This window comes from Anomaloglossus baeobatrachus, chromosome 11, assembly GCF_048569485.1.
Source record: "Anomaloglossus baeobatrachus isolate aAnoBae1 chromosome 11, aAnoBae1.hap1, whole genome shotgun sequence".
Classification (NCBI taxonomy): Eukaryota; Metazoa; Chordata; class Amphibia; order Anura; family Aromobatidae; genus Anomaloglossus; species Anomaloglossus baeobatrachus.
The window spans coordinates 189,337,118-189,361,879 of record NC_134363.1 but is presented as its reverse complement, the minus strand read 5'-3'; the positions used below and the strand labels follow the sequence as shown (position 1 = coordinate 189,361,879).

General features: G+C 53.8%; 1 protein-coding gene across 1 annotated transcript in view; it reads right to left on the bottom strand.

Moving 5' to 3' along the window:
• Positions 1 to 24,762, bottom strand: part of SORL1 (sortilin related receptor 1) — a 156,103-nt gene that overhangs the window by 72,795 nt on the left and 58,546 nt on the right. The window contains exon 20 of the mRNA XM_075327372.1: positions 1,051 to 1,316. Coding sequence (XP_075183487.1) covers positions 1,051 to 1,316 — 266 coding nt within the window. The remainder of the gene's footprint in view (positions 1 to 1,050; positions 1,317 to 24,762) is intronic.

The window sequence follows — 24,762 nt, the reverse complement described above, 5'->3', positions numbered from 1 at the left end:
GGAATGTATTAGTGTATACGGGATGTATTCGGGGTAGTATAGTATTAGTGTATACGGGATGTATTAGTGTATACGGGATGTATTAGTGTATACGGGATGTATTAGTGTATACGGGATGTATTAGTGTATATGGGATGTATTCGGGGTAGTATAGTATTAGTGTATACGGGATGTATTAGTGTATACGGGATGTATTAGTGTATAAGGGATGTATTAGTGTATACAGGATGTATTAGTGTATACGGGATGTATTAGTGTATACGGGATGTATTAGTGTATACGGGATGTATTAGTGTATATGGGATGTATTCGGGGTAGTATAGTATTAGTGTATACGGGATGTATTCGGGGTAGTACAGTATTAGTGTATACGGGATGTATTAGTGTATACGGCATGTATTTGGGGTAATATAGTATTAGTGTATACGGGATGTATTAGTGTATACGGGATGTATTAGTGTATACGGGATGTATTAGTGTATATGGGATGTATTCGGGGTAGTATAGTATTAGTGTATACGGGATGTATTCGGGGTAGTATAGTATTAGTGTATACGGGATGTATTCGGGGTAGTATAGTATTAGTGTATATGGGATGTATTCAGGGTAGTATAGTATTAGTGTATACGGGATGTATTCGGGGTAGTATAGTATTAGTGTATATGGGATGTATTCAGGGTAGTATAGTATTAGTGTATATGGGATGTATTCGGGGTAGTATAGTATTAGTGTATATGGGATGTATTCGGGGTAGTATACGGGATGTATTCGGGGTAGTATAGTATTAGTGTATATGGGATGTATTCAGGGTAGTATAGTATTAGTGTATATGGGATGTATTCAGGGTAGTATAGTATTAGTGTATATGGGATGTATTCGGGGTGGTATAGTATTAGTGTATATGGGATGTATTCAGGGTAGTATAGTATTAGTGTATATGGGATGTATTCAGGGTAGTATAGTATTAGTGTATATGGGATGTATTCGGGGTAGTATAGTATTAGTGTATATGGGATGTACTGATGTATACGGGGTATTATTACAGTATACAGGGTGACTCTGCTGTTACCTTGAACACGGCTATTGCGTATGGATGGGGCAGGTTGTCCAGGACCACCTGCCGCTGTTGCCCATTGAAGTCGATCCTCTCTATGCGATCCATGTACGCCTCGGTCCAGTAGATCCAGTTCTCATCCACAGAGATACCATTGGGCCACTTAATGCCATCGGAGACGAGGTGCGTCACCCCTGATCCGTCCATCTCGCTCTTGTAGATCCCGTGCCGCTCGTCTCCCCAGTCTGTCCAGAACATGAACCTGCGGACGGAAACAAGGGAGGTGCTGTGTGTAAGGGACACTGTGTGTGTGTGTAAGGGGCACTGTGGGTAAGGGGCACTGTATGTGTGTGTAAGGGGCACTGTGTGTGGCGATATTAGGTGCTATAGACAGACCCTCACCCTTCTGCTTTGGAAACAGCAGAGCTGCAGTGTAAAGCATGGGAGCACCTCTGCGGACACTTAATTTCACTTTGTTGCATTGCATGAAATAAGTAGATTTTGGGTACTCACCGTAAAATCTCTTTCTTGGAGCCTTCATTGGGGACACAGGAAACCATGGGTGTATGCTGCTGGGACTAGGAGGTGACACTATGCAAATAAGAAAGATGGCTCCTCCCCCGCAGTATACACCCACTGACCGGAGCTGAGGAGATCAGTTTGTATAAAAGCAGTACGAGGAGAAGCTTGAAATCTATAACATTCCGGATCCATTGAAATCTTAGAAAAGGGCGGGTGCTGTGTCCCCCAATGAAGGCTCCAAGAAAGAGATTTTACGGTGAGTACCCAAAATCTACTTTTCTCTATCGCTTCATTGGGGGACACAGGAAACCATGGGATGTCCTAAAGCAGTCCCCAAGGGTGGGAAGAGAAAAACCCGAACACAGGGTTAGCAGAGACAAGATTCTGTGACCGGAACCTGGTCCTACACCCCGTAAGGAACCCCTACCCGGCCAGGGGCCGAAGTACAGGAGAAGAGTTAGAGTACTAGGGAGTACTAAGAACTAGTGTAAAATGCGTGTGCTGGTGAATAGGATGATCAGGGAGAAACTGCATCTTCTGAGGTCTGTACCTAAGAAAGCTAAGGATCTAAGGCGACTGACAGCAATAGGTCGGGCTAAGAGAGAAAGAACTCGACAGACCCTGGTACTACGTTTGAGAGTGTAAGAATGAGCGAAAAACTAGGGCACCTGGTAGAGGTAGGAGCCAGAAAGCGGAGGCCAAAGGAGCCTTGGCCCCTTATTGCCGCAGGATGACCAAAAGGGAAACCAACTGCCTAAAAGGTTGCAAGGGAGTCGGGATACTCGAGAAGCGTGCAAGGGGATTCCGCCATAGGGGAACCTGACCCGTTGGTTACACAGCACCCGAGGAAGTGATCTGACCCTAGTGGAAGAAACAGCCTGCGGACGGGTAAAATAATACGGGAGATAATTCTCCTGTGTATGGAAGGGGTTCAGAGAACCTGTGAGGTTCGGAGAAAAATGACAAGGTTAAGGAGCCAAAAGGAATTCCCAGGACCGATTTCCACTATGACGTGGCAGACAGGAGAAGGGAATCCGAGCATCTACAATGACGTCACTGGGAAAAACCTCGAACTCTGTAGTCGGGTACTGGGTGATCATTGCAGTGAATTATGGGAAGGAGAACCCCCATGGGGGAGGGCTCCTGAGAAAGACAAAAAGGCACAAGACCTGTGATGTATGACCTGAAGTGGGAGAAGGAAGACCCTTTCGAGGGGGACTTCAAGAAAGGGCTCGGACTATGTCGTCGGTTTAAGCGCTAGCCGACCAGGGGAGGGACGCCTATTCCTGGAAGGTGGCAAGGAAGATGGGAGAGTGACGGGAGAATGAAAAAAACCTTCTTAATATTATTATAAAACGAGTCATCACGTCATAACTAAAAGTGACGACGAGGGGAAGGAAATGAGCGAGAATATATGAGTCTAAACGGTCTGGCAGGAACTCTGCTTGAAAAGTGCAGGGATGCACAAGCGACTGAGACCAAGCGGTGGAGAGCGGACATGGAATCTGGTATGGCGGAGACTACGGAGAGATCTAGCATATCTCCAAGAGCCATCTACAATGGCTACGAGGGAAGTGAGGCAGACCCGGGACAGAGGAAAAGAAGACCCCTCTTGGCCTGAAACTGAGGCAGGTCATGTCTAGGTGTTGGCGAAGAGTGGTAGATCAGACGGGGACCACTCGCTGTAGTGTTGAGTGTTCGGGTGGAAACACCCAGTGGCCTGAGTAATCAGGGATCCCTGGAGGATTCTGTTGCGGAAAGAGGACAAAAGACAAACATTGGAACCTACAACCTGTCCGGAAGAGTGAGCCCAATGACTGGGCCATCAGGATACTAGAAGCCCCTTGGGGAGACTGGTCCTCCGTGGAATCGATGATTGGACGCTCCTGTGTCTGGTTCTTAACTTCATCTGTTGACTGAGAAGGGACTGAAGAATCTGAACTCTATCTGAAAGAGAGAAAATGTAAATAACGACCTATGGATTTGGATATGTACAGTACCTGGCCGGAACCCTAGTGGAGGGCGCAGCCAAGGCTGGTCTAAGCCAAAAAATAGGCGGATACCAGAAGTACTATGAACCGCCCGAGGAGGGTGGCAGGAAGTAAAAACGGACAACATGCTGGTTAGCAGACAGAGCTGTACCCTGCTTACCTCATTTGGGAACCAAAATGACTGCTGCTTCAAGAAACGACGGAGCCAACGTACGGTCAAGAGAGAAGAAGCCTTACCTCGTGGTTAGCCTACATGCATGTGCGAGGTAGGAGAAGGTCTCGAGTCACTGGAAAGCGACCAAAAGAGAGCTGCTGCTGTGCCGCGTCATGGGGTCCGTGCTCTCTGCCGGGGGCGAAGCACACGACTCTCCGGTTAAATGTTCGCGTGTAGCCTTACCTCAAGGTTACTCCAGACGTATGGATGCAGATCACTGGGAAGTGAGTAAATAGCTGGTGCAGGAAGGAAGGACAATGAACTGGTCCAAAGGACCCTGGCTTACCTCCAGGTCACCTGAATGGGTGGTTTGAAGTAGGAGAGAGCCCTGGGTCACTGGGAAGCAACCTACTGACAGTTGCAACCCTCCTGCATCATGGGGTCCCTGCAGAACCCAGTCCTCGCTTCAGTCGGAGATGAGGGATATAGCTGACCCACTAGGTGACTCAGTCTGTTCGAATCACTGGGTCGAGAGTAAAGAAACACATACCTGTTACAGTATCCAGGCTCTGGTGTGGAGAGATGCTAGCCCTTTGGGTAGCGGGCAGGATCATCGATCAGGAGTACTGGCACTGAATGCGACAGCTGCTGCCGTGCCGCCTCATGGGGCAGAGATGGATGGAGCTCTCGCCTCGGTCAGAGATGAGCGGAAAAGCCAGTTGCTGTATCTGGCCTCTGGTTCGGAGAAGTGCTGGCCCAAAGGCTAGTGGGCAGGCTCATCAAATCACTGTCCGCTGTAGTGTACAGGTGTATATAGAAACGCTGGCACACAAGATAGAGGTCACATGCAAGAAAACACTAGCACACCGCATGGTGGGTAGGTGCATCGAGATACACTGGATAGTGGATGCTGGCATGGCTCATCAAATCACTGTCACGCTGTAGTATACAGGTGCGTATAGCCAACAGGTACACGAGATAGGGGGCCATTCAAGAAGCACTAGCACACCGGATGGTGGGTAGGTCCCTAGAGACACTCTGGGTAGAGGATACTGGCACCCTGGAAGATGGACCGACATATAGAGACATTGGCACACAAGCAAGTGGACAGATTTGTGGAACTGTCAATCTGGATGCTGGACATGATGGTCTATATACAAAAAAATCTTTTGTCTGCAGAAACAGACAGGTGCGATTAGAGACCTGACCCCCCAAACCGTGGGTAGGTTCACACGACACTGGTACAGTGGTGTAAACATATGTCACAAACCACCGGGGGGGTCACTCAGAAGAAGGGAATTTTGTTACTTACCGTAAATTCCTTTTCTTCTAGCTCTTATTGGGAGACCCAGACGATTGGGGTATAGCTACTGCCCTCTGGAGGCCACACAAAGCACTACATTAAAAGTGCAAGGCCCCTCCCCCTCTGGCTATACCCCCCCCGTGGTATCACGGGTTCTCCAGTTTTAGTGCCAAAGCAAGAAGGAGGAAGCCAATAACTGGTTTAAACAAATTAACTCCGAATAACATCGGAGAACTGAAAAACCGTTCAACATGAACAACATGTGTACCCGCAAACAACAAAAAAACATCCCGAAGGACAACAGGGCGGGTGCTGGGTCTCCCAATAAGAGCTAGAAGAAAAGGAATTTACGGTAAGTAACAAAATTCCCTTCTTCTTCAGCGCTCTATTGGGAGACCCAGACGATTGGGACGTCCAAAAGCTGTCCCTGGGTGGGTAAATAAATACCTCATGTTAGAGCTGCAAAACAGCCCTCCCCTACGGGGGTGTCACTGCCGCCTGCAGGACTCTTCTACCTAAGCTGGCATCCGCCGAAGCATAGGTATGCACCTGATAATGCTTGGTGAAAGTGTGCAGACTGGACCAGGTAGCCGCCTGGCACACCTGTTGAGCCGAAGCCTGGTGACGTAATGCCCAGGACGCACCCACGGCTCTGGTGGAGTGGGCTTTTAGCCCTGAAGGAACCGGAAGCCCCGCAGAACGGTAGGCCTCTAGAATTGGTTCTTTGATCCATCGAGCCAGGGTGGCTTTAGAAGCCTGCAACCCCTTGCGCGGACCAGCGACAAGGACGAAAAGTGCATCGGCACGGCGTATGGGCGCCGTGCGGGAAATGTAGATTCTGAGTGCTCTCACCAGATCTAGCAAACGTAAGGCCTTTTCATACCGGTGAACCGGATGAGGGCAAAAAGAAGGCAAGGAAATATCCTGATTAAGATGAAAAGAGGATACGACCTTAGGAAGAAACTCCGGAATGGGGCGCAGCACAACCTTGTCCTGGTGGAACACCAGGAAGGGAGCCTTAGATGACAGAGCTGCCAGCTCAGACACTCGCCGAAGCGATGTGATCGCAACAAGAAACGCCACTTTCTGCGACAGCCGAGAAAAGGAAACTTCCTTCAGAGGCTCGAAGGGCGGCTTCTGGAGAGCAACTAGTACCCTGTTCAGATCCCATGGATCTAACGGTCGCTTGTACGGGGGCACAATATGACAGACCCCCTGCAGGAACGTGCGCACCTTAGGAAGACGTGCTAGACGCTTCTGAAAAAACACGGATAGTGCCGAAACTTGCCCTTTAAGGGAGCTGAGCGACAAGCCCTTTTCTAACCCCGATTGCAGGAAGGAAAGAAACTTGGGCAATGCAAATGGCCAGGGAGACACTCCCTGAGCAGAGCACCAGGACAAGAAAATCTTCCACGTTCTGTGGTAGATCTTAGCCGAATTCGACTTTCTAGCTTGTCTCATTGTGGCAACGACTCCCTGAGATAATCCAGCAGATGCTAGGATCCAAGACTCAATGGCCACACAGTCAGGTTCAGGGCCGCAGAATTCTGATGGAAAAACGGCCCTTGGGACAGTAAGTCTGGCCGGTCTGGCAGTGACCACGGTCGACCGATCGTGAGATGCCACAGATCCGGATACCACGACCTCCTCGGCCAGTCTGGAGCGACGAGTATGACGCGGCTGCACTCGGATCTGATCTTGCGTAGCACTCTGGGCAAGAGCGCCAGAGGCGGAAACACGTATGGGAGCTGAAACTGCGACCAATCTTGAACCAAGGCGTCTGCCGCCAGAGCTCTTTGATCGCGCGACCTCGCCATGAATGCCGGGACCTTGTTGTTGTGCCGGGATGCCATTAGGTCGACGTCCGGCACTCCCCAGCGGCGACAGATTTCCTGAAACACGTCCGGGTGAAGGGACCATTCCCCTGCGTCCATGCCCTGGCGACTGAGGAAGTCTGCTTCCCAGTTTTCTACGCCTGGGATGTGAACCGCGGATATGGTGGATGCTCTGTCCTCCACCCACATTAGAATGCGCCGGACTTCTTGGAAGGCTTGCCGACTGCGCGTCCCTCCTTGGTGGTTGATGTATGCCACCGCTGTGGAGTTGTCCGATTGGATTCGGATCTGCTTTCCTTCCAGCCACTGTTGGAAGGCCAGTAGAGCAAGATACACTGCTCTGATCTCCAGAACATTGATCTGAAGGGTGGACTCCTGCGGAGTCCACGTCCCCTGAGCCCTGTGGTGGAGAAATACTGCTCCCCACCCTGACAGACTCGCATCTGTCGTGACTACTGCCCAGGATGGGGGCAGGAAGGATCTTCCCTGAGACAATGAGGTGGGAAGGAGCCACCATTGTAGAGAGTCCTTGGCCGTCTGGGAAAGCGAGACTTTCCTGTCCAGGGACGTTGACTTCCCGTCCCATTGGCGGAGAATGTCCCATTGAAGTGGACGCAGATGAAACTGCGCAAAGGGAACTGCTTCCATGGCTGCCACCATCTTCCCTAGGAAATGCATGAGGCGCCGCAAGGGATGCAACTGGCCCTGCAGAAGAGATTGCACCCCTGTCTGTAGTGATCGCTGCTTGTCCAGCGGAAGCTTCACTATCGCTGCTAGAGTATGAAACTCCATGCCAAGATACGTTAGTGACTGAGTCGGTGATAGGATCGACTTTGGAAAGTTGATGATCCATCCGAAAGACTGTAGAGTCTCCAGCGTAGCATTCAGGCTGTGCTGACATGCCTCCTGAGAGGGAGCTTTGACCAATAAGTCGTCTAGGTAAGGGATCACCGAGTGTCCCTGAGAGTGCAAGACTGCTACCACCGCCGCCATGACCTTGGTGAAGACCCGTGGGGCTGTCGCCAGACCAAATGGAAGAGCTACGAACTGAAAATGGTCGTCTCCTATCACAAAACGTAGAAAACGTTGATGTTCTGTAGCAATTGGCACGTGGAGATAAGCATCTTTGATGTCTATTGAGGCAAGGAAGTCTCCTCTGGACATTGAGGCAATGACAGAGCGGAGGGTTTCCATCCGGAACCTCCTTGCGTGCACTTGTTTGTTGAGCCGTTTTAGGTCCAGAACAGGACGGAACGAGCCGTCCTTTTTTGGAACCACAAAGAGATTGGAGTAAAACCCTTGCCCTTGTTCCTGAGAAGGGACTGGGATAACCACTCCTTCCGCTTTTAGGGAATCCACCGCCTGCAGCAGAGCATCTGCTCGGTCTGGACGTGGGGAGGTTCTGAAGAACCGAGCTGGAGGACGAGAATTGAACTCGATTCTGTACCCGCGAGACAAAATGTCCGTCACCCACCGGTCTTTGACCTGTGACATCCAAATGCCGGAAAAGCGGGAGAGCCTGCCCCCGACCGGCGATGCGGAGGGGGGGGGCTGGAAGTCATGAGGTAGCCGCTTTGGAAGCGGTACCTCCATTTGCTTTTTTGGGACGTGTGTGAGTCCGCCACGAATCTGAGTTTCTTTGCGTCCTCTGAGTCCCTTTGGACGAGGTAAATGGTGTCTTGCCCGAACCTCGAAAGGACTGAAACCTCTGCTGCCACTTTTTCTGCTGAGGTTTGGATGTTCTGGGTTGTGGTAAAGAGGAGTCTTTACCCTTGGACTGCTTAATGATGTCAGCCAATGGCTCGCCAAACAGTCTATCTCTAGACAAAGGCAAACTGGTTAAACATTTTTTGGAACCAGCATCTGCTTTCCAGTCCTTTAACCACAAGGCTCTGCGCAAAACTACCGAATTGGCGGACGCCATTGAGGTGCGACTGGTAGATTCTAGGACCGCATTGATAGCGTAAGACGCAAACGCCGACATCTGCGTGGTAAGGTGCGCCACTTGCGGCACTGCTGGATGCATGATAGCATCCACTTTTGCTAAGCCAGCTGAAATAGCCTGGAGTGCCCATACGGCTGCGAATGCCGGAGCAAACGACGCGCCGATAGCTTCATAGACAGATTTTAACCAAAGGTCCATCTGTCTGTCATTGGCATCTTTAAGTGAAGCGCCATCCTCCACTGCAACTATGGATCTAGCTGCAAGTTTGGAAATCGGGGGGTCTACCTTTGGACACTGTGTCCAGCGCTTGACCACCTCAGGGGGGAAAGGGAAACGCGTATCTTTAGATCGTTTAGAGAAACGCCTTTCTGGGTGAGCGTCGTGCTTCTGGATTGATTCTCTGAAGTCAGAGTGATCTAACAAAGCACTCAATTTACGCTTGGGATAAAGGAAACGAAACTTTTCCTGCTCCGCAGCCGCCTCTTCTGCTGAAGGGGCTGGGGGAGAAATATCCAACAGCCTATTGATGGCTGAGATAAGGTCGTTTACCATGGCATCCCCATCCGGGGTATCCAGGTTGAGAGGGGTTCCAGGAGTGGATTCCTGATCGCTCTCATCAGACACATCACAGGGAGACTGATTGCGCTGAGACCCTGAGCAGTGTGAAGACGTCGAGGGTCTTTCCCAGCGAGCTCGCTTAGGGTGGCTGGGGCCATCATCTGAGTCATAATCCTCGGCCTGTGAAGCCGGGGACCCCCCTGTGGGCTGGATACATTCCAAGTAAGGGGGACCTGAGGACAGAGGCCTCGCCGTGCCCAGGGACTGAGCCCCATGCATAGATTGCAAGGTTTCAAGGATTTTTGCCATAGATACAGACATGTTATCTGCAAAAACTGCAAAGTCCGTCCCTGTCACCGGGGCAGAACTTACAAGCGTCTCAGCCTGGGTCGCTACCTCTCCCGACTCCGGCTGGCGAAGCAGCACCGGGTCGGAGCATTGCACACAATGGGGGTCATCGGAGCCTGCTGGTAGATTAGCCCCACATGCAGCACACGCAGTATACACAGCCCTTTTTGCCTTGGCCGCCTTGCGTTTTGAGGATGGCATGTTGCTGCTTCCACAGAGCGATCTGGGATATGCAGCCAGAAGCGCACCTCACAGTGCAAGAAATACAATATCTATATATCTGTACCCAGTACACTGATACACAGTGAGGCACTAGAGGGACCAGCACAGAAAAATCGCTTACCGCCCGCTTAAAAAGCGGGTGTGTGGTCGCCAGATAGCCCCTAGTCCAGGTCTCCCAGAGCCTTGCGTCCTTCCTCCAGCCAGGCATGCATGTAATGGCTGCCGGCGTCTCGAGAGAGGAAGGGGGGCGGGCCCTGGGCGTTCCTGGCCAAGAGCGGGAAGCCTGCTTCCCTCTGTGCCAAGTGAGAGGGCTGGAGCATGTAAAACAGGCTCCAGCCCTCGTCGCTGCTAGCGAACAGCGTCTCTCCCCTACCCTGAATGACAGGGTGGGGGCGGGAACGAAACGGAGCTGCCGGCGTCCTAGGCCCAAAAAGCCGGGGACTAAATTTATAACCGCCGCCGCCGTAAAAGCGCGGACGGCGGATCCCCGGCGCACCACAAGTCACAGCAGCGCCGCCCGGTCCAGAGGGGGTCGGCGCTGCGTTCCCAAACACAAACAATCCCCCAGTAATCTGTAGGGACACCAACTCCACGTTGCGGTCCCCGGCGCACTACAACACCCAGCCAGCCCGGAGTGTGTCTGTGCCTGCCGGGGACACAGAGTACCTGTATGATGCAGGGCCTGTCCCTGATCGTACTCCTGCTCCGAATCCATCAGGTTCTAATGGGTCTGTGGATGGAGCCCGGCATCAGAGCTGAGAGGCCGGCAGGATCCCACTTCCACAGAGCCCTACCAGGGGATGTGGAAGGAAAACAGCATGTCAGGCTCCAGCCCTGTACCAGCAATAGGTACCTCAACCTTACAACACCATCCAGGGGTGAGAAGGGAGCATGCTGGGGACACTATATGTGTCCTCTTTTCTTCCATCCGAAATAGTCAGCAGCTACTGCTGACTAAAATCTGTGGAGCCATGCGTGGAATGTCTGACCTCCTTCGCACACAAAGCTAAAACTGGAGAACCCGTGATACCACGGGGGGGGGTATAGCCAGAGGGGGAGGGGCCTTGCACTTTTAATGTAGTGCTTTGTGTGGCCTCCAGAGGGCAGTAGCTATACCCCAATCGTCTGGGTCTCCCAATAGAGCGCTGAAGAAATCCCCCGCGCTGGCTACCAGTACGTCACAATCGGGGGGTAACAAGTGGGGGTCACCCCTCCTTTATACCTCCCGACCGACAGACAGAGCACGTGACGCGCTCTCTAGCGCCCCTCTTATAGTCAGGCCAATTATGGAATTGCCCAACAATAAGCAAGGAGGCCGCTATACTACTTATGCCGATTATTGAAGGGTCCCCGGTGAGAGTAGGGTATATATTCCCCCGACCTCCGCGGGCGGAATATATAAAACCTCCCCGAATCTCACTGGCCTCCCCACAATAATCCTTGGCACAACTCGCTGCCACCAACCGCTTCACGGTAACTATTAGCCGAACACACAGACGTGGGATTCAAGATCGAGATAACAGAACAGCCCAAGATTAATTATATAATTTAATCAGCCTAAAGCACACTAGAAACTACAATATATACAATAGGGAATCTACAGAATATACATATGTCAGAGTACAGTTACAGATAAAGCATGGTTTACAAACAGGTATGCAATTCAATCAGTTACCTTGTGCGTCTGGCCACAGGGGGGCGCTGTAGACCAGGTTTCTAGGAACTCCCACAGATGTTTCCTGCACGTGACCCCCAGCGAAAGAACACTGGAAAATGGCCGAAGTAGGGTTATCAACCTGGGCAAATCCAGGTCCCCTCCTACCTTCGTGACCTCAGAGGGAGCACTGCTCCACCCCTGGCTGGAGTTATGGACAAAATCCACAACATGGAATATGGCCATAACTTGGCCTGGGAGCGTCGTAGGCGGACGCCAATGCTCTCATTGTGACAGTTATGAATTTAGCTACAGAATGAGAGGACTCATGACTTGTCTACTAGTTCCCCATTGGCTGATATCACGCCTGGGGTATTTCCCAAGCTCCCGCTCCCATAAAAAGGGTGTGCCAGCATCGTCCGCATGCGGAGACACCATTTTTATGGTTGCCATATTTATCGGAAATATGGCTTGCGAGATATGAACCATTTTTTACTGGAGTCGTTCTGTCTGGATACTTCCAAGCTTGCTAATTAGATAGCAGCTCCTACCACAGGGTCACGGCAGGGAGTCCTCCTGTGTCCATTGTTCCCACATCATCTCATCTCCATATCACAGGAGATGGCCATGGAGGTGTAACACCTTCACAGATGCTGGACATTGAGAACAAGAAGGGAGGGGGGCACTGCCAGGGAGTGATGAGCGATTATGACTGGAAGTCATAATTCATCTTCATATCCCGGGATTTGCCTCACACCTCCCCCCTTTTGAGGGCGCTAGGGGGCAGCACACTCCGGTGTTCCCCCGTGCGCCCGTCCGCGACCTCTCCTTGTCGGGACAGCCCGTCTGCGTTACCGTGGTCACGGCCCCTTTTGTGGCGAATGGTGAAGTTGTATTGCTGGAGCGCAAGGCTCCATCGCAACAATCGCCCATTCGTCCCAGAGACGGTGTGCAACCAGCTGAGGGGATTGTGGTCCGTCTCCACGATGAAGTGGCGCCCGTATAGATAGGGTTGCAGACGCTGCAGGGCCCACACTATGGCTAGGCACTCCTTCTCCATCGTGGAATAGGCCACTTCCCTTGGTAACAGCTTCCTGCTCAGGTACAAGACTGGGTGCTCTTGGCTCGCAGAGTCCACCTGGCTGAGCACCGCACCGAGGCCGAAGTCACTGGCGTCGGTCTGTACTACAAACGGCCGCGTGAAGTCGGCTGCCTGTAGCACGGGCGGGCTGGACAGGGCGTCCTTTAGGGCCTGGAAGGCTGTCTCGCAGTCCATTGTCCAATCGACTGCAGAGGGCAGCTTCTTCTTGGTGAGGTCCGTCAAGGGCTTTGCCAGGCTACTATAGCGTGGAACAAACCTCCTATAGTACCCAGCGGTCCCCAAGAAGGACATCACCTGCTTCTTGGTCCTGGGGGTGGGCCAGGATGCGATGGCCTCCACTTTCTCAGGCTCGGGCTTCAGTGTTCTCCCGCCTACCCGGTGACCGAGGTACTGGACCTCGCTCATGGCCAGCTGACACTTTCCCGGCTTGATGGTCAAACCTGCCCGGTGGATCCGCCTGAGCACCTGTGCTAGATGCTCTAGGTGGTCCTCCCAGGTGGGACTGAAGACGGCAATGTCATCCAGGTACGCGGCCGCGTACCCTTCAAGTCCCTTGAGCAGGGTGTTGACCATCCGCTGGAAAGTGGCAGGGGCATTCCTCATCCCGAATGGCATCACCGTGGACTCGTATAGTCCAAATGGGGTAATAAAGGCAGAGCGTTCCCTGGCCTTGCGAGTCAGGGGGATCTGCCAATATCCCCGGCTCAGGTCCATGATGGTCAGGCACTGAGCCCCGGCCAACTGATCGAGCAGGTCATCGATGCGTGGCATTGGGTACGCATCGGCGACCGTGACAGCATTGAGCCCCCTGTAGTCCACGCAGAACCGAGTGGTTCGGTCCTTCTTAGGGACGAGGACTACAGGCGAGGCCCAAGCGCTGTTGGATGCCTGGATCACCCCCAGCTTCAGCATCTCGTCAATCTCCTGGCGCATGTGTTGCTGCACCTCCAGGGAGACACGATATGCTGAACGCCGGATCGGGGGATGATCCCCAGTGTCCACGTGATGGACAGCCAAGTCAGTCCTTCCGGGCTGGTTGGTAAACAACCCCCGGAAGGGGAGGAGGGTGGCCCACAGCTGGGACCGTTGGTCCTCCAAGAGCTGGTGGCCAACCTCCACATCCTCAATGGATCCGCCGGCCCTAACCTGGGCTAGCATATCCAAGAGGGTTTCCGCTTCTCCCTCCTCGGGCAGGTTGCACACGGGGAGCGCACACGCCTCCCGCTCATGATGTGCCTTCATCATGTTCACATGGAAGGGCTTCCGCCTTCCACGGGCAGGGTCCAGGGTGACCAGGTACGTCACAGGGTTGAGCTGCTGGTACACGAGGTATGGGCCTTCCCAGGCTGCCTGAAGCTTGTCCTGTGGTACGGGGACCAGTACCCACACCTTTTGACCCACTTGGTAGGTCCTCTCACAAGCGTTCTGGTCGTACCAACGCTTCTGATCGGCCTGGGCTTGAGCCATATTGTCGTGTACCAGTTGCGTCAAGGCCTGCATTTTGTCCCGGAAGCGCATGACATACTCGATAACCGACACTCCAGGGGTGGCCAAATCCCCTTCCCAAGCCTCTTTCACCAGAGCCAGGGGGCCCCGCACACGTCGCCCGTACAGGAGCTCAAACGGTGAGAATCCTGTTGAGGCCTGTGGAACCTCCCGGTAAGCAAATAACAGGTGTGGGAGATACCGCTCCCAGTCACGCCCATGGGAGTCGACCAACATCTTAAGCATCTGCTTTAAGGTGCCATTGAACCGCTCGCACAGGCCATTAGTCTGTGGATGGTACGGGCTGGCCACCAGATGTCGCACCTGGACTTGCTTACAGAGGGCCTCCATCAGCTGGGACATGAATTGGGTCCCCCGGTCAGTGAGCATTTCCTGGGGAAAACCCACTCGGGAGAAAATCTCCAGCAATGCGGTGGCCACCTTGTCAGCCCGAATGGACGACAAGGCCACTGCTTCTGGGTACCGGGTGGCATAGTCCACTACCGTCAGTATGAAGCGTTTCCCGGAGCTGCTGGGGATGGCCAGCGGGCCGACCAGATCCACAGCCACCCTCCTGAAAGGCTCATCGATGATGGGCAGAGATACCAGTGGGGCTTTGGGGCGTGGCCCCGCCTTCCCCACTCTCTGACAGGTTTCACACGAACGGCAGTAGGCAGCCACATCGGCCCCCATTTTTGGCCAGTAGAAATGCTGGTTTAACCTGGCCTTGGTCTTAGCGATCCCTAGGTGTCCGGCCATCGGAATCTCATGTGCGATCTGCAACAACTCCGTCCGGAACGGATAGGGTACCACCAACTGTCGGTCCCTGGGCCACGCCTCCGGTGAACCCTGCTGGACCGTGGCCCGGTACAGCCGTCCTTGGTCCCAGACCACTCGCTCCGGGTCCGAGTCCGAGGGAGGCTGTGCCGCCTGCTCCTTAAGAGCTTTCAGGCTGTCGTCAGCTTCTAACGCTGCCTGAAACCCCTGACTAGATGTGGCCAGAATCGACGAGACTGTCACATCTTCAGTCAGTACCCCGGGACCTGTGTCCTGGCCTCCACCTGACTCGGCTGCCACTTGGTCAGAAGGGGAAGAGCTATCGGACCTCCGGGAGGCCCCTTGGCTTCCAGCACTCCCACTGCGGGTGACAGCGGCCACAGCCGCTGCGACCGTGGGTCGTGCCTGCTCCTCCTCCGTTCCTGACCAAGTCGCCGGTTCAGGCAGACCGACCTGGCTTCCTGACACCCCGGTTGTGGGGGAACCATGCACCGAGATCTTACCTGGGAGCACTTCCGCTCCTGGACCGGCCCCAATCTCACCTGCCTGTTCCCCTCCTGCAGCAACAGAACCCCGCTGTGAAATCTCTGGGGACCCCACATTTGCTGTGGTAGCCCCCACCCCACACACTGGTCCTCCCCCTGCAGCACCCTGCTCTCTGCTTATCCCTGCAGAGGGCAGCAGATCCCAGCTCACAGGCTGATTACTTGTAGAGGCATTGTCACACCTTTCTCTGACCCCCTCCCCTGTCACAGCTGCAGCTGTGTGTGTGTCTATGGTGTCTGTGCAAGCAGAAATATCAGAGTTCACTCCCCCCTCTCTCACATCATTCATAGATAACACATTAACATTGTCAGGAGTCATGTCCGTACTGGCTGAAGGTTCAGCCCTTGGTGGGGGCCCAAACTGGGAGGTTATCTGCCCCAAATCTGTCCCAAGTAGCACGTTTGCGGGGATCCGATCAGTTACCCCCACCTCCCTCACCCCTCGCCCTGCGCCCCAGTCCACATAAATGTCAGCAACAGGCAGCGCCGGGTCAATGCCTCCAATCCCGGAGACAGCGAGGGTTTTTCCAGGGATCAAGCCTTGGGGGGACACCATCTCAGGCCGCACCAGAGTCACCTCCGAGGCGCTGTCTCGCAGTCCTATGGTCACAGACCGGCCGACGGTGACAGGTTGGAAGCTGTCCAGGGACCTACCACCACCCCCACCCACACAATACACCTTGGGCGGCCCTTGGGACGGGGACGGAGCCGGGGCCTTGGGACGCTGAGGGCACATGGCCTTGAAGTGTCCAGGTAGGTTGCACTGGTGGCACCGTCTTGGCTCTGCCACGGGCCTGGAGAGGGGAGTTGAGGGGGACACCCCCTGCAGTCTAGGGGCAGGTGGGGCAGTCGCAGAATTCATCTTACCCCCTCTCCAGGTGCTGCTGGTGGCTGCTCTCCTGGCCTCAGGAGCCCGATTGTTGGTGTAGTCATCGGCCAGGGCAGCTGTAGCCGTGGACCCCTTTGGCTTCTGGTCTCGGATGAACTGGCGGAGATCCTCAGGGCAGTTCCACAAGAGTTGCTCCGTGATGAACAAGTCCAGGATCTCCGGTCCGGTGGAAAGCTGCAGGCCTTGGGTCCAGTGGTCGGCAGCTCGGGCAAGTGCCCGCCGGTGGTCAGCCCAGGAGTCCTTTGGTCCCTTTTGCAGGGTCCGGAACTTCTTGCGGTAGGACTCTGGAGTGAGGTTGTACTGTTGGATCAGGGCCCGCTTGATGGTGTCGTAGCCCTGATCTGCCTCAGCAGGCAAGTCCCCAAGGATATCCAGGGCCTTACCCCTTAGACGGGGGGTCAGGTATTTGGCCCACTGATCCTTGTCCAGATGGTGCTGCAAGCAAGTCCGTTCAAAAGCAGTCAGGAAAGAGTCCAAGTCTCCATCCTTCTCCAGCACTGGGAAGTCCTCAACACGGACCTTTGGAAGTTTGGTGTTTTGAAGGTCACATGTGGCTGATGAGGGCCGGAGCTGAGCTAGCTGCAGCTGGTAGTCACGGTCTGCCTGTCGCTCTCGCTCTCGCTCTTCACGCGCTGCCTGCCGCTCCGCAGCCTCACGCGCTGCTTGCCGTTCCGCAGCCTCAGCGTCACGCGCTGCTTGCCGCTCCGCAGCCTCAGCGTCACGCGCTGCCTGTCGCCCACGCTCGGCCATGAGTATCTCGTAGGTATCCCGGTCTCCAGCCATAAGCCTGGCCAAGGCAGCTTGAAGGAGGGCCTCTGCACCTCTCAGGCCGGAGGGATTGGCAAGTGGTGATCTGCGGCACGCTGCAGAGCCAGGTGATTCACTGTCCATTTCAGAGCGGAGGGCTGGCATCTGGCTCGTTGAGGACCCTTGGGTGAGCTGCTCCTCATCTTGTCCAGCAGTGCCAGGTTGTGCAATGTCCTCTGCAGAGCTGTTTTCTGGCGTCGAGCTCCTGGAGGACTCGTGGGCAACCTCCTCATTACTGTCCACAGCACCGTCCTCCCTCTCTTCGGCTCCTGCTTTAGCATTGGCCAGTTGCCTAGCTCTGCTCCTGGTGCCATCAGCCATTCTTGCAGACTTTTGGTCACTGACACAGAACTGACACCTGATGCCTCCACACACCTTACAGTATCTGCACTCTGACACTCTAGTGTTGAGCTAGTCTGAAGACCCCAGCAGCCACAGCTGCTGCAGGCAGTCTTTAGTGTCTGGGAGTATGGGTCTCACACTCACACACACTATTATCTCGATCCCACCGCTATGCCACCAATATGTCACAAACCACCGGGGGGGTCACTCAGAAATCCCCCGCGCTGGCTACCAGTACGTCACAATCGGGGGGTAACAAGTGGGGGTCACCCCTCCTTTATACCTCCCGACCGACAGACAGAGCACGTGACGCGCTCTCTAGCGCCCCTCTTATAGTCAGGCCAATTATGGAATTGCCCAACAATAAGCAAGGAGGCCGCTATACTACTTATGCCGATTATTGAAGGGTCCCCGGTGAGAGTAGGGTATATATTCCCCCGACCTCCGCGGGCGGAATATATAAAACCTCCCCGAATCTCACTGGCCTCCCCACAATAATCCTTGGCACAACTCGCTGCCACCAACCGCTTCACGGTAACTATTAGCCGAACACACAGACGTGGGATTCAAGATCGAGATAACAGAACAGCCCAAGATTAATTATATAATTTAATCAGCCTAAAGCACACTAGAAACTACAATATATACAATAGGGAATCTACAGAATATACATATGTCAGAGTACAGTTACAGATAAAGCATGGTTTACAAACAGGTATGCAATTCAATCAGTTACCTTGTGCGTCTGGCCACAGGGGGGCGCTGTAGACCAGGTTTCTAGGAACTCCCACAGATGTTTCCTGCACGTGACCCCCAGCGAAAGAACACTGGAAAATGGCCGAAGTAGGGTTATCAACCTGGGCAAATCCAGGTCCCCTCCTACCTTCGTGACCTCAGAGGGAGCACTGCTCCACCCCTGGCTGGAGTTATGGACAAAATCCACAACATGGAATATGGCCATAACTTGGCCTGGGAGCGTCGTAGGCGGACGCCAATGCTCTCATTGTGACAGTTATGAATTTAGCTACAGAATGAGAGGACTCATGACTTGTCTACTAGTTCCCCATTGGCTGATATCACGCCTGGGGTATTTCCCAAGCTCCCGCTCCCATAAAAAGGGTGTGCCAGCATCGTCCGCATGCGGAGACACCATTTTTATGGTTGCCATATTTATCGGAAATATGGCTTGCGAGATATGAACCATTTTTTACTGGAGTCGTTCTGTCTGGATACTTCCAAGCTTGCTAATTAGATAGCAGCTCCTACCACAGGGTCACGGCAGGGAGTCCTCCTGTGTCCATTGTTCCCACATCATCTCATCTCCATATCACAGGAGATGGCCATGGAGGTGTAACACCTTCACAGATGCTGGACATTGAGAACAAGAAGGGAGGGGGGCACTGCCAGGGAGTGATGAGCGATTATGACTGGAAGTCATAATTCATCTTCATATCCCGGGATTTGCCTCACAGGTGCGTAAAGAAACACTGGCGCACTGAATAGTGAGCCGGCTCGAGAGGACACTGGTACACCAGCGTAAACAAATGCGCGTAGTAACGCCGGCCCACTGAATAGCGGGCAGGATCCCAAAGGCACCTGTGTATTGGGGCAGACAGGCATGGCACAGACACTGGCACACTGGATAGTGGACAGGGACAGGGAAGCGCTGGCACGGAGATGTAGGCCAGTGTGTAGAGACGCTGACACACTGGATAGTGGACAAGCAGGAGGAAGACGCTGGCACACTGGATAGTGGGCAAGTACATGCAGACACTGGCACACTGGATAGTGGGCAAGTACATGCAGACACTGGCACACTGGATAGTGGGCAAGTACATGCAGACACTGGCACACTGGTGTAGACCATTGCAAGCGAAACACTGGCACACTGGGTAGTGGTCAGGCACATGGGAACACTGGCACACTGTATAGTAGACAGGTAAATGGAGACACTGGCACACTGGATACTGAACAGGCTGAGGTTGAAAAAGCGGACGGGTCAATGACCCTGTGGTAGGCGGGTATAAGACAGCAGAGGACATGAGGAACATTAACCCACCAATGGAGACCCTACGTGAGGAACACTGACACACTAGGTAGTGGGAACAGGAAAGTAGGCACAAGATACACAGACAGTGGAAGTGGATAGGACCACAGTACGCTGGAATACCCCTAGAAATGGAGTGCGTGTAGGAGATTGGCATCTCGCCCCTGTAGAAGTGGGGGGCTGTTAATATATAATATTCTATAGACATGCGCTGTGTGTCAGAGGGGGGACAGCTCATTGTAAGTGAACTGCACCCGGAATCCGGGGTAGGTGCTCCTGGAGTAATAACTACGGGAGAGCCGGTTTTGCGGTATGCTTAAGATTTTTTTTTTTTTACTTTGCAGTCTTGCAGGGACCGGGAGTAAAAAAGTGAGGCGAGTGGTGCTGGGCAGCCCGGAGCGGTGACTCTGCGGGGGCCCTGAGTCGCACTGGCTGCCTGCGGGGGGCGCTGAAGCTACGGCGGTGGGGCTACTTACCGAGCCGGGAGGCTGGAAGTGCAGGCAGTAGTGACGTTCCCCGGGAGTCTCGGCGCCGGGAAGTGACGTCAGGCGCCAGGAAAGAGGGGGGCAGCGGTTGCACAGGGGAGCAGGAAGAATTTGAAAAGCCCGCGCGCGCGGGCTGAATTCCCGGCTGGGGGCATGGCCAGGAGAGCGCGCGGACACAGAGGGCCGCAATGGAGCCGGGGCCTAAATTTTAAGGGTCGGCCGCCGGAGGAGACGCCGGGCCCTAAATTTTAAGGGTAGGCCGCCGGAGGAGATGCTGGGCCGCAATAGAGCCGGGGGCTAAATTTTAAGGGCAGGCCGCCGGAGGGGCCGCCGGGCCGCAATGGAGCCGGGGGCTAAAGTTTGAGGATAGGCCGCCAAAGGAGATAGTGGACGCCACGGCAGGGGGGCCGGTCGGGGGAACGCAGGGAGGCCACGGAACTGGGGAAATAACTACTGGGGGGCCTAAGGTGAGGGGTTCTAGGGGAGATATGGGACCCCCTGACCCAGGTGGAAAAGACTGTGGGGTTTCTATACCCGGGATCCCTCCCCATAACCCGGGACGGGGAAGAGGAGGGGGGAGTGGAGTACTTATCTGAGGTCCCGGCTTGTCTTGAGGTGATCCTGGATCCATCCTGGAAGGCGAGCGAAGACATCTCGACGGTCGTCCCGGGCATAGTCTAGGGGAGACCGGAAGGGTACCTCTCCATCCTGGGTACGGTCTTCGTCCTCCTACCCCACAATCAGGCACGGGAGCGAGAGAGTTTGGGGAGGGGGGCAAGGACCATCCGCCTGTCCCTCTGTGCGGATGCCCCCCAAACAGTCTTGAGAGTGTTAGGGGGGTAGGGTCCTGCCAGACAGACACGGAAGACAACAGTAGTGGCGGACGGACCCCACTTCTGTGCGACCGGTCTCTATGTGGGAGAGCAGGGTGAGCGATTACACCCTGTCGCCCGACGAGCTGTGTCTGAAAAACAAAGGGAAAACATTAATAAAAACACAACAATACAAACCTGAGGGGCTGAGAGCAGCCCCCAGTGTCCCACCTCCTCGGAAACTAAGCAAAAACTGGTCTCCCCAGCTCCGGTCAGTGGGTGTATACTGCGGGGGAGGAGCCATCTTTCTTATTTGCATAGTGTCACCTCCTGGTCCCAGCAGCATACACCCGTGGTTTCCTGTGTCCCCCAATGAAGCGATAGAGAAGAAGGGAATTTTGTTTACTTACCGTAAATTCCTTTTCTTCTAGCTCCAATTGGGAGACCCAGACAATTGGGTGTATAGCTTCTGCCTCCGGAGGCCACACAAAGTATTACACTTAAAAGTGTAAAGCCCCTCCCCTTCTGCCTATACACCCCCCGTGCATCACGGGCTCCTCAGTTTTAGTGCAAAAGCAAGAAGGAGGAAAGCTAATAAATTGGTTTAAAGTAACTTCAATCCGAAGAAATTTCGGAGAACTGAAACCATTCAAAATGAACAACATGTGTACACGAAAAAACAACAGCCCGAAGGGAACAGGGCGGGTGCTGGGTCTCCCAATTGGAGTTAGAAGAAAAGGAATTTACGGTAAGTAAACAAAATTCCCTTCTTCTTTGTCGCTCCATTGGGAGACCCAGACAATTGGGACGTCCAAAAGCTGTCCCTGGGTGGGTAAAATAATACCTCGTAATAGAGCCGTAAAACCGCCCTTTCCTACAGGTGGACAACCGCCGCCTGAAGGACTCGTCTACCTAGGCTGGCATCCGCCGAAGCATAGGTATGCACCTGATAGTGTTTGGTGAAAGTGTGCAGGCTCGACCAGGTAGCCGCCTGGCACACCTGCTGAGCCGTAGCCTGGTGCCGCAAAGCCCAGGACGCACCCACGGCTCTGGTAGAATGGGCCTTCAGCCCTGAGGGAACCGGAAGCCCAGCAGAACGGTAGGCTTCGAGAATTGGTTCCTTGATCCACCGAGCCAGGGTGGATTTGGAAGCCTGCGATCCTTTGCGCTTACCAGCGACAAGGACAAAGAGTGCATCCGAGCAGCGCAGGGGCGCCGTACGGGAAATGTAGATTCTGAGCGCTCTCACCAGATCTAACAAGTGCAAATCCTTTTCACATTGGTGAACTGGATGAGGACAAAAAGAAGGTAAGGAGATATCCTGATTGAGATGAAAGGTGGATACCACCTTAGGAAGAAATTCCGGAACCGGGCGCAGCACCACCTTGTCCTGGTGAAACACCAGGAAAGGAGCCTTGCATGACAGCGCTGCTAGCTCAGACACTCTCCGAAGTGATGTGACTGCTACTAGAAAAGAAGGGAATTTTGTTTACTTACCGTAAATTCCTTTTCTTCTAGCTCCAATTGGGAGACCCAGACAATTGGGTGTATAGCTACTGCCTCCGGAGGCCGCACAAAGTACTACACTTAAAAGTGTAAGGCCCCTCCCCTTCTGGCTATACACCCCCCCGTGGGAGCACGGGTCCCTCAGTTTTAGTGCAAAAGCAAGAAGGAGGAAAGCCAATAACTGTTTCAAAAACAAATTCAATCCGATAAACAATATCGGAGAACGTAACTTATCAACATGAACAACATGTGCACCCGAAAAACAAATACCCTCAGAAAAAACAGGGCGGGTGCTGGGTCTCCCAATTGGAGCTAGAAGAAAAGGAATTTACGGTAAGTAAACAAAATTCCCTTCTTTTTCGCTCCTAATTGGGAGACCCAGACAATTGGGACGTCCAAAAGCAGTCCCTGGGTGGGTAAAAGAATACCTCGCGATCGGGCTGTCAGGCAGCCCTTTCTTACAGGTGGGTCACCGCCGCCTGCAGGACTTGTCTACCTAGGCTGGCGTCCGCCGAAGCATAGGTATGCACCTGATAATGCTTGGTACAGGTGTGCAGACTCGACCAGGTAGCCGCCTGGCACACCTACTGAGCCGTAGCCTGGTGCCGTGATGCCCAGGACGCACCCACGGCTCTGGTAGAATGGGCCTTCAGCCCTGAAGGAACCGGAAGCCCAGAAGAACGGTAGGCTTCAAGAATTGGTTCCTTGATCCACCGAGCCAGGGTGGAATTGGAAGCTTGCGACCCTTTACGCTGACCAGCGACAAGGACAAAGAGTGCATCCGAGCGGCGCAGGGGCGCCGTGCGGGAAAAGTAGATTCTGAGTGCTCTCACCAGATCCAACAAATGCAAATCCTTTTCACATTGATGAACTGGATGAGGACCCAAAGATGGTAAAGTGATATCCTGATTGAGATGAAAGGAAGATACCACCTTGGGAAGAAACTCTGGAATTGGACGCAGTACTACCTTGTCTTGGTGAAACACCAGGAAGGGAGATTTGCAAGATAGCGCCGCCAGCTCTGACACTCTCCGAAGAGACGTGACCGCCACCAGAAAAGCCACATTCTGTGAAAGCCGAGAAAGGAAATCTCCTTCATAGGCTCGAAAGGTGGCTTCTGGAGAGCAATTAGAACCTTGTTCAGATCCCAGGGTTCCAATGGCCGCTTGTAAGGGGGAACGATATGACAAACCCCCTGCAGGAACGTGCGTACCTTAGGAAGTCGCGCCAGGCGCTTCTGAAAGAATACGGATAGCGCAGAGACTTGTCCTTTAAGGGAGCTAAGCGACAAACCTTTTTCCAACCCAGACTGCAGGAAGGAAAGAAAAATAGGCAATGCAAATGGCCAGGGAGAAACTCCCTGAGCGGAGCACCAAGATAAGAATATCTTCCACGTTCTGTGGTAGATCTTGGCGGAGGATGGTTTCCTAGCCTGTCTCATGGTGGCAACAACATCATGAGATAAACCTGAGGTCCCTAGGATCCAGGACACAATGGCCACACAGTCAGGTTCAGGGCCGCAGAATTCAGATGGAAAAACGGCCCTTGAGACAGCAAGTCTGGACGGCCTGGTAGCGCCCACGGTTGTCCTACCGTGAGATGCCACAGATCCGGGTACCACGACCTCCTTGGCCAGTCTGGAGCGACGAGAATGGCGCAACGGCAGTCGGACCTGATTTTGCGGAGCACTCTGAGCAACAATGCCAGAGGTGGGAACACATAAGGTAGTCGGAACTGCGACCAATCCTGAACTAAGGCGTCTGCCGCCAGAGCTCAGTGATCGTGAGACCGTGCCATGAAAACCGGGACCTTGGTGTTGTGCCGTGACGCCATCAGGACGACGTCCGGCATCCCCCAGCGGCGACAGATCTCCTGAAACACGTCCGGGTGAAGGGACCATTCCCCTGCGTCCATGCCCTGGCGACTGAGAAAGTCTGCTTCCCAGTTTTCCACGCCTGGGATGTGAACTGCGGATATGGTGGATGCTATGTTTTCCACCCACGTCAGAATCCGCCGGACTTCTTGAAAGGCTTGTCGAGCCACTGTTGGGAGGCTCGCGGAGCAAGATAGACTGCTCTGATTTCCAGAACATTGATCTGAAGGGTGGACTCTCTCTGAGTCCACGTACCCTGAGCCCTGTGGTGAAGAAACACTGCTCCCCACCCTGATAGACTCGCATCTGTCGTGACCACCGCCCAGGATGGGGGTAGGAACGACTTTCCTTTTGACAATGAGGTGGGAAGAAGCCACCATCGGAGAGAGTCCTTGGTTGCCTGAGAGAGGGAGAAATCCCTGTCGAGGGACGTCGACTTCCCGTCCCATTGGCGGAGAATGTCCCATTGTAGAGGGCGCAGATGAAACTGCGCGAAAGGGACTGCT